Genomic DNA, 9,912 nt, shown 5'->3' with positions numbered 1-9,912 from the left:
GGGAGAAGAAGAAGAGGGCAGAGCACCCTTTCGATTGCCAGGTCTTGCCCTGGCTTGCCTAGTAGTTCTCTGCCCGGGTGCTGCCGCTCATCTGCCAATCTCCCGCCCGGTTGTGATCCTCCGGCGGGGACAATAGCCAGGAAGGAGGGTAAAGGAGGGGAAGGGGAATGGGCAGAATGGCTTTAGGATGGGGTGGCCCTGAGAGGCCCAGCCAACCTTGTCCTATAGGGCTCATTAAGAACTGCGATTGGCTGTGGATGGACACGTCGAAATGGGGGGTCGGCTCAAGGCGGCGATTGGTCGTGAATGCGTTGGCACATGCATCGGGTCATAGAAGCGTGTTGCCAGTGGATTGGCTGGCTACAAGACGTCAGGCGCTGCCCGGGCAAAAGCTGGCGCCAGTCTAAGACCAAAGACCCCCCCAAACTTTTTTTTTCTCAACCCCAGCACCATGCCATGCTGCGGATGGGTGAGCACGCAGCTGTGGTGCAGGTCGGTAGCGAAGGTACCTACATTGCATTTCATGTATGTATGTAGGTACAGTCAAGAGGAGGAAGAGGAGGAGCTCTTTTCGCTAGCCGAGATAGAGATAGGGTAAGAGAACGAAAAGGCGGGCTTGCGTAAGAAAAGGTGAGGGAAATAAAAAAAAAAGGAACTGATGCATATCTGCCAATGCAAGGCCAGCGCACTGATCTGACCTGAGCTCTGTTCCGCTGCCAGTTCTAATAGGTGCAACATATGAGACAACGGAGCCCTCTGGCATATGACTTGCAGCGAGAGAGCGCGCGCGCGCACAACACTGGCAGATAATAATAATAACAAGTCGGCCGAGTACATTCGAGTATGAGAGAAGAACACATACCGAATAAATTATACAACGGACACCGAAAAATTGCGCCCCTTCATTGGTCTGATAAGCAGTTTTGAGTTCTCCCTCAACATTGCACCTCCCTCCATATTGAAACGTAATCGTCGTCATTTGTGCTGTTGCTGCAGCCCGCCGGTTTTTTTGCCAGGACAGCGGCATGGACGCACAGCATGCGTGATAGATATAGCATGCTGCATGGTACTCTTTAGAGATTCAGCAGTATGTACGTATGTAGCAGGTATGTGAGCACCAGGACATGAAAGGACAACAGCAGGCAGTCGGACGAGTAGGTAACGTGGCCAAATGATAATAGTGCTACTTACAACTCGCAAGAATCGGTGAAGCTTCACACCTACCTACTACACAGTGCCTCCGTAAAACCCTAGCCGTGACTAAAGTATTGGTCGCGTTGGAGGAGGCTGATCAAGTTCGTGTCGGTCCGTTAGAAGGCGAGTTTGGGTGGATGAAATTGCTAAGAAAGTGGATGATTGGGTGAGATCTTCCATTGCTACTTACATGGTACCTACCTACACATTATATTCCCCGTGTTTGTTTGAACTTATTCTTTTCTTTAGCACCTACAGCCTACACAGTACTTCTGTCGCAGACACATGAACAAATGAGACGCCTGGCATATGTTGAGCAAAACTAGGTGCCATGTAGCACAAACACTCGGTTAGGTACACTTGCGAAGTTGACAGACAGCACAAGTGAACCGATCACAAAAAAAAAAAAAAAAAACTAAAGAAAAAAAACTCGAGTTTTCCCATGGTTCGCCGTAATGGAGGTTGGCAGAGAGCCGCTGTCATGGTGAAATAGCAACACTAGTACACCAGTAAAGGCTCGTGGCTGGGCTGTTGCGTCCCGCCTGTCAAGGGCCTTCCAAGGCCCCCCTTGGCCCCATCGGGCATGGCCGGACCCAGTGCATTATTACCCCACGGCAGCCAAGTTCAACCCGCCATCCCTCCATCCATCATATCCATCCCTCCATTCACGCAAGCATCCTCCTGCCTGCCAGCTCGAGCCCGCTGCTGTGCTGGACAACGTGACAGGGTTGACCGCAGCACGAGGGACTGGAACTGCTGAGTGGCACAATCAATACCTTACCTACTAAGACGAATACACACTTACCGTACATTTGCCTACCGATGCCCTGACCTGATCTTGGGTTGACTTGACAGCTGGTCCATGATTTGTTTTTGTTGTGTTGCCGCTCGCCAACCTTCTATTTCTCTCCATTCTTGTGTCGTATATTTCTTCCAGTCGTATTTCCTTTCCAGTATAGATCTCCCGCAATCTCGTGACAGTGCCGTATTGAACTAGGGCTGCTACCTATAGTACATACCTTCTTCCACCACTGCGCACCCCCTCTGTCCGACAATTGCGACCGGCACAAGCGAGACCTGGAGCCTCTAGATACCCTTCTCCTCTGCGCCTGTCCTCGAATACGTCCAAGCTTGCCAGCAGCGACGACTCTCGAAAACAACAGCCACCGAGCACCATATGCCTGAGTAGACTGCACCACCATAGCCCAACTAGCACCGGCTGCTAGTCGTGCTTGGGTGATTGTGCGCCCTTGACCTCGATACCACATGGCCCATCATGATTTCCATGCAGCGATCTCTCTCCTCACCCGTGCGGATACATTCTTCGCCTCGTATGTCGATTGCCATGATTAGCCAAATTCTCGTGCGCAAGGCTAGATGACTGACTTTGCTACTCTCTTGCTTCAGCTCTCTCTCCATCCACAACCGAACGCTCGAGGTCTCCAACACCCTCTCCTCTGAGCCGTCGTCATGACCCCTCCCGACCTCGCCGTTTACGTTCCAGGAGCCCCAGCGAAGGCCCTCTCCCCGAGCCCTTGCTCAAGCCAGTGATCTCATTTCCACTACGGAGGAGTTTGGACAGCGATAGGCACGGCCATGGTGTACACGGCCACCGTAGAAGCGCGAGTGCGCAAAAGAAGCCTGTTATAGCCCAGGAAGCGTCTTCTCCAGTAGAAGCTCCATCCTCGCCAACGCCCGAAACTGCGCCGGCCCCAAGAGGAAACGAAGCCCCGAACACGGCATCACATCCGCTTCTCGCCGACATGTCGCAGTACTCCAATCCACAACTCAACTTTGAGGCCGAAGGAACAACTCTGGAGGAGCTCGCCCATTTGGTACGACTATCCAAATACCAGGAGCGCAAGCGCGCCAACACTCGAATTCGCCTTCAGCGGTCTCTCGTATCAACCGCCCTTTCTGCACGCCTGACCCGTTGTGGCGAGATCACGCAGAGAAACCTGGCCGACAGCTTTCGAGGCGAGGACAAGAAGGCATTCGCAAACCTCTTTGGCGCCATTCATGATGTCCGGAATAGCTGCGACGACACGCGCCGTTACGCTTTATTGGAGCCTGACCTGGAGTCTGTCAAACTTCCTGGCTTGGAATCTGCTGATAATTTGGATACACTGTCAAATGGAACTGGAGGTAGTGCCAACATTGGCTCCGTCGCGCCCTTTCTTAACGATATTTCTGCCTCTGCCCGGGAAGCCTTTTTGAACTTCTTGACACAGATTCGCACCAACCCGGATTATCTGGCATCGAGACTTTCTTCTTTGAGCAATGCTGAGCTCCAGGCGCTCAACACGTTCCATCAAGGATCGGAACCAGTAGAGTCGGTCTTGCCCTACTACAACAGTCGCCCGAGTGGGCGCAATCCTCCAGGTGCCGCCGCCAAGAACTCGGCCCAGTCTGCCAATGCTGTGGAACGGCTACTTTCCTTTCAACGCCACGATCCGCTCTCAGCACTCATTTACACCAGTTTCGCCAATTCTGCCGGACCAGATAGTGCCGAGGACCGACGACGAAATGACATTTGGGCTAATGCTTGTGCCCGTCTCATCTCTGAAGCTAAGTTTTCCAATTCTGCCAATGAGTCAATCCTCTATTCTGTACTGGACGTTTGGTCTGCCTTGCGCGATTGGTCCGGGCGATCGAATATGGAATGGTTTCTCATGAAGATCTTGGAAGACGGTGCATTCTTGCTTGACCGTGCCGAGGATCAAAACGGGACTCGCTTCAACATTTCGGAATGGACTCACAAGGACAACGTTGCCAGTGATGAGTTCTACGATCGGGCCATCAATGATCTCTTTGAGGTTCTCGACGATGAAGATGCGACAGGAATTCCCGAGGGTGTCCTGGAGTTGGGCAGTGAGATTCTCAGACGGCTGAATCCTCGCTTAATCGAGAGCGTCAGGCGCTGGTTTGTTTCCAAGTGGCTCTTTGGCCATTGGCTTTCGGATGTGATTGTCCACCCAGAACGACATGGAATGATGGCAGAATACCACATCACCGAATATGGCCGCCAGAAGATCCTCAAAAAGGTTGCCTCCAAGGCCAAGGATTTGGTTATTGACATGACCTGGACCAGTTCCAAGAAGCCTGTGCTTACGCCACCAAAGGTGAAGAATCATATTGAGAACATTCTTGGACGCTTCAAGCCTGCAAGATCTCGGGGCATTGGACGACTTTTGCCAGCCAGATCTATCACGTCCTTACGAGAAACAGCCGAGGTGCATCCGTACTTGGTCGTTAGTCCAGCTGATTTGCTTACCCTAGTAAATGCGCTCTTCCCTGAGCGGCGGCCCCAGTCTGCTCATTCCAGCAGTATTCGCTCGGGCGCGCCGTCTGTGTCCGGATTTTCTGCCATATCCCAGCCCATTTCCCTTGGAACATCTCGAAACAATTTTGACACTGCTTCAGTCATCAGCCTTAGCACCTCTTCCGTTACGAGCGAGGCCACAACTTCCAAGGAACCGTTCTTTGATGATCAGATAGGCACGCCGCAACGATATTCCCCTCCAATGCTCGAGACTGGAAGTCCACAACGGGTGAGCAATTACGAAGATGACGGGTACCGACTAAGACTCGCTATGCATGAGATGGTCCAAATTTTAGGCCAAGAGGTTGTGTCTGGCTCCTGTCATCCATGTGCTGAACGTTGGGCTGTGCTCTTCATTTCAGCCGATGGCCACAACCTCTCACTACAGATGACCTATGATCCCGACGAGGATCTTGAGGAGGAAAATTCTTCAACCACAAGCGACACGGAAGATGAGGATCTGGATGATGGGCCAGAATTGGACAAAGATTACCACCAGTTGCGCGATTCCATCTTGAAGCTTGTTGAAGACTTTGAGATTCCAAGAGGTCTCGAGGATGATGGCGGCCTGACCACATTGAGCAACCGTGCCACTGGCCTAAAGAAGTACAAGTCCAGAAACAAGATCATCATCACTGAATCTTCCATGGGCAGCAGAAACCCTTACCGCAAGATGGAGCGGGAAGGAAATGAACGCAACTATACCTCGAGGTCCCCGTCAATAACGCGTTCCGAGCAGGACGCGGGGCATGCTGATGACTCACAGCCTGTATTGATCAAGATGCTCGAGGCCGCCTCTTCGCAATCCAGAGTGCAGTCGGATTTTGTCGCAGCTCACCTCTACTGGAAGACATTGCAGCAGCTCGATAAGCTTTCATCCCCTTCACTTCGCAAAAATGGCTACGCCAACTTATTGAATATCTTTTCGAGGGGGCCAAGGGACTCAATACGCCGTTCTCATGCGGCCATTGAGGAATATGACGCATGGCTCGTCTGGCTCAAGCAAAGTCAAGAACGACACGAGGGATTAATTTCGTCCATGATGAAAAGCCTCAAGAGTCTGCGGGACAAGATGTGGTACATTACTGACGTACACAACTCGGCACCCTATGAGCACACTCGCAGTATCTGCAGTGCCTTGAAAATCATGGGCGTCCCCAGGAGATGGGGAACGTTTCAACGTACTCGAGCACAACTATCCCGTGGTCCAGCTGCGAATTACCTGTACAAGAACGAGTCACAAATGCTCGACATACTGGCGGCAAGTGAAGAGCAAGGCGGGCCCAACAAACTCAGTGACGATCAAGCAGAAAAGACGACAAAATGGCTTCAGCAGATGCGAATCGAGAACATCTGCCAAGGAGAAGAACGTATCCACCGGTTTTGCTGTGAGGTTGACAGCTGTGTAAGCAAACTTGTCGGGGATAACATCGTTGACGGTCCTGTACTGTGGTCAAGTGAATTGTTCCAGCGCGATCGAAAGTCTCTGGAAGGACCTGCCAAGACTTTGAGGGAGAAGAGCAGTTTCTGGAGTGGAGATGATGCTGCCAGCGTCATCAGTGACCCTGAGCGGCGCTACGCCTCATCTGCAAACCGGCCAAATTCCATTGCCAGAGATCTGAGGTCAATGACAACTCACAACGTCAGTCAGATATCATTCGACTCCCGCTACAGTTTTTCCAGAGCGAGCACTGCAATGTCCGACATCCTAGACTCTCAAGACTACTTTGGCGCCGCGTCTCCGATGCATGCCATCGACTCGTCCTCGACATTCTGGTCACCGTTTCAATCTACGATGCCTTCCGCTAGCTCAGTCGTGTCACGCGCGCATTCACCCACGACGAGTATCACAAACTTTTCTGGCTCCTTCTCTCACCCTTACAGTCGTCAGCTACCGTCTCATTACTCTGGCGGCCGACCTGGCACATCTGCTTCGTCAAATGAGACTGTGCATCTCCAACGTCAATCAGAAACCAAACAACGTTTCTTGGAGGATCTTCGACAAACTTTGACCAGTCTTCTCTTGTCCGACCTCGGCAACTATATGTTCTCTGCGGGATCTGAGACTGACGGCTGGTTTGGAGGACTCGGACAGCAGTGTATCGAGCGTCGGCAAGCACAGGAAGCTCAGAGTCGCCAATTCGTCAGCACAAAGAACGGCCTCAAGAGCCGCGTGATTGAAAAGAAGAAGAGTTTTGGCAATCTCCGCGTTGCTGGTGAGACTGCCGCCGCCGAGTCAACATCTGAGCAATCCGAAACCCCCACTGTACAGAGCCATGATAGTACTGCGACAACTCAGACCAGTCCACGGCGCAGCCGGCGATCACGAAGAGATGAGTCTGCCGACTTTCCCTACAAGAAGGCTTACCAGCGCCTACTGAGAATGTTTTGTGTCAACCCGAACCCCCACGTTAAACTCAACGCCCTGTTTGAAATGAAGCATCTGGTTGAGGCTTCCTTGGCGTCAAGCGGCCGTCGTTCCCGATGGGCTATGCGCGATCGTCTCGCACCCCCAGATGATGATGACTTTGGAGGTGCAAATGCGCTTGAACAAACAATGGACAGCGTCAGGGAGCGTAGGTCGCAGGTCATCTTCTCGCCGACCATGTCTCCCGCGCAAACACGCTCGTCCGGCAATGCTGAGACACGGTCGATCGTGTCCATAGCACCTGTCAACACTGACGCTGTAGCCATTGTACTCGAGTCCCTCTTCAAGGACCCCAGTGTACGACCCAAGACACTCTTTCGTGATCTGCAGTACATTGCGTCCTTTGTTCCTGCGGATACTCTCGACAGGTCAGAAAAGGGCAAGGCCTTTTTCGACACGAGTCTTGCTGCTCTAGCGCTGAAGCAGGAAGTCTGCCGCACAATGGTTGAGGTCGCAGATGAGGTGATCAAGATGGAGCAGCAATCTAGAAAACCATCGTCCACAAGTAGCGAGGGTTCAGACACGGCAAGGTCACCATTGCCCTACTCACTGGCAGACGTAGCCAAGATGTTGACCATCACGGCTAAAGAGGGGTCACATCCCGCACAGAGGGAATTCGGGCTTTTCAACCTGAGTAACCCAGAGCTTGTAGAGAGGACCATTATGCCACTTTGCAAACCCCGCGACGTCTTCAAACAATCTCTCATGGAGAAATTTGGGGCCAAGCCAGGAGGCAGTGCAAGACACCCCGTGGACAGAATCCGGGCACTGGGTTCGTCGGGTTCCGCTACTGCATCAGAAGGTAACAAGGGTGTCGATGTCAAGAATGACCCAGCACTGCACTGCGTCGCGTTCCACTGGTTTGGTGTCGCAGCTGAAGGCGGCGACAAGATTGCCAAACAGTTCCTTGAGCAGAATGAGATCAACCGGCTGGACTGAAAGGTTTTTCTCCAATTTTTTGACTATTTTTCTTCCCATTCTTATGCATATTTTGTTACTAATTTTTTTTTTCACGTCATCTTTTTCTCATGTCTTTCACTCAAGGTCATGTTTACATATATACCCCTATATATAGCGCATTTTGATACCAGTTTTGATATTTTAGAAACCGATTAGCATAGTTCAGCTCTCAGCGGACATACAGTCTTGGTTTTATGGCTGCTGGAAGGGCGCAATGACATTTAAACTTCTGTAAACATTTTTATTCTGCATGACGTACGTGACCGCCACCTTTCGCCGTCACATGTATGTATATCTCATGTCTGAGCCAGACTGATGTGACTATGTACCCGAACTACAGCAGATCGATATCTAGTAGGTGGTTTGAATGTCTGAGGCGCCGCAACCCATCAAGATCGAGGACCCCCCTCCTTCAACCGCACATGATCGCTTGGTCTCTGCAAACGCCAGGCTCCGAGCAGATTTAAACTCGACCAAGAAGCACAACGAAGACTCGACCTGAGATCCGTTAAATCTTTTCAGCAATAACTTTTTACAACTAAGACTAAATTAGGATTTTTTTAAAAGAAAAGAGGGAGACAAAAAAAAAGGAGTAAAAAGAGAAGGAGAAAAAGGAAGGGAAAGAAATTCCAGAGAAGGAGAAGGGGAAAGAAAAAAACTCTTTCTTAACCTGCTCTTAGTTTCTCTTAATTTCCGTAACATATGTAAATTGTACATGGAAGCACATTTCCATCCTTGTCCTTCTTGATTGGTGCATTGGTGTTTTCCGGCTTCTCGCCGAACTTCTTCTTGACATTTGATCTTGCATAACGTGTGATGCATTGTAAGTTCGATGCTGACCAAGGCTGGCTACTGTCAATTCGGCGAAAGTTCCGTGAGTCTGCTGCGAGCTTTCTGTCACATTTAACGCATTCGGCGGGAAGAGTGTTGCCATTCTCGTCATTTCTCATGGGCGAAACCTTGATAGGATGGAGGTTCAGGTGACGGGGGAGACACCGGTTGTTCTCATCTGTCCAGGGACGCAGCACGTCAACTTTGCAGCGCTTCATGAAGCCATCTTGGACGGACTCTTGGCACGTGGAGCAGACAAAGGTCTCGTTAGACTCCTGGCCGGGGTTGAACCGTGTGCGGTCACATCCATGTTTCCTCCACCAGACGTAACAACGGTGGCAGCGCACTTTGGTCTGGTCCATAAGGCTCAGATCAAGGTAGTACCATTGTGGGTTGGTAGAGCCTGTGCAGTCCTTAACACAACAGGATCTCTCCTCACATGGTACGATCGGGCGTTCATAGCCTTGTGTTGCAAGAAAGTGCTTGCAGGCTTTGCACCTGTCCTTGTCACGGTGATTACCATGGCAATTGCCGCACTTTTTCCGACCGCCTGACTGGTTCCATAGCGGCCATGAACGGTTCAATGTGACATCTGCCAAGTTCGGCAGCTCGAGGCCCTCTCGGAGCACGGCGTTAAATTTGCACACCAAGGCAGGGCAGTATTGAGTGTTAATGCCCTGGGGGCAGAGACCCAAATAAGTGATCAGGAGTGCCTCTAGCATGACCACTGGTCTTCTTGCCCTCCTGAGATCGTCACTATCGCAGGGTTTCTCGAGAATGGCCCCGAGAAAGAAGTTGGGCACAACGTCCTGTTGGCTGGTAAAGGTGTAATGAAACGTCTCTTGGGCGAGAAGATCATCATTCTCCGTCGACGGATTGGCCTGCTTCAAATGTTGTTTGACCCTGGTGTAGGCCCCCATTGCCGCCGCCGCCGATCCTACGTAGGCCTTGACTTCTGTCGTGCTCTGCAAGTTAGTCCCAGACATGACCGTCTTGATCTTCCTGTTGGTCCTCGACCTAGCGTCTTACCTTGAAGATGTTATATGGTGACAGGCGAGTAGGTACATCAAGATAGATGGCCCATTGGCGACAATCCAAAGCACCAGTTGGTATCGCGAGAAGATTATCTCGATTTTACTCGATTTTCTTCTCTCCAAAAAATAAAATAAAAATAAAA

At 51.2% G+C, this 9,912-nt stretch overlaps 2 protein-coding genes across 2 annotated transcripts; one reads left to right on the top strand and one right to left on the bottom strand.

Annotated features, from left to right (window-relative positions):
- Positions 1–2,470: 2,470 nt before the first annotated feature.
- Positions 2,471–7,883, top strand: PFICI_11620 (uncharacterized protein; the record flags this gene model as incomplete). The annotated part of the gene is made up of 2 exons (XM_007840201.1): positions 2,471–2,525; positions 2,602–7,883. 2 exons carry the CDS (start codon positions 2,471–2,473, stop codon positions 7,881–7,883), a joined length of 5,337 nt encoding a protein of 1,778 aa, XP_007838392.1.
- A 707-nt stretch (positions 7,884–8,590) lies between these two features.
- On the bottom strand, positions 8,591–9,721 carry PFICI_11619 (uncharacterized protein; the record flags this gene model as incomplete). The annotated part of the gene is made up of 1 exon (XM_007840200.1): positions 8,591–9,721. One exon carries the CDS (start codon positions 9,719–9,721, stop codon positions 8,591–8,593), a length of 1,131 nt encoding a protein of 376 aa, XP_007838391.1.
- Positions 9,722–9,912: the final 191 nt, after the last annotated feature.

The sequence above is a fragment of the Pestalotiopsis fici genome (assembly GCF_000516985.1).
Source record: "Pestalotiopsis fici W106-1 unplaced genomic scaffold PFICI_Scf_9, whole genome shotgun sequence".
NCBI lineage: Eukaryota > Fungi > Ascomycota > Sordariomycetes > Amphisphaeriales > Sporocadaceae > Pestalotiopsis > Pestalotiopsis fici.
Note: the sequence above shows the minus strand (reverse complement) of the source record. Positions and strands in the feature narration are given on the sequence as shown.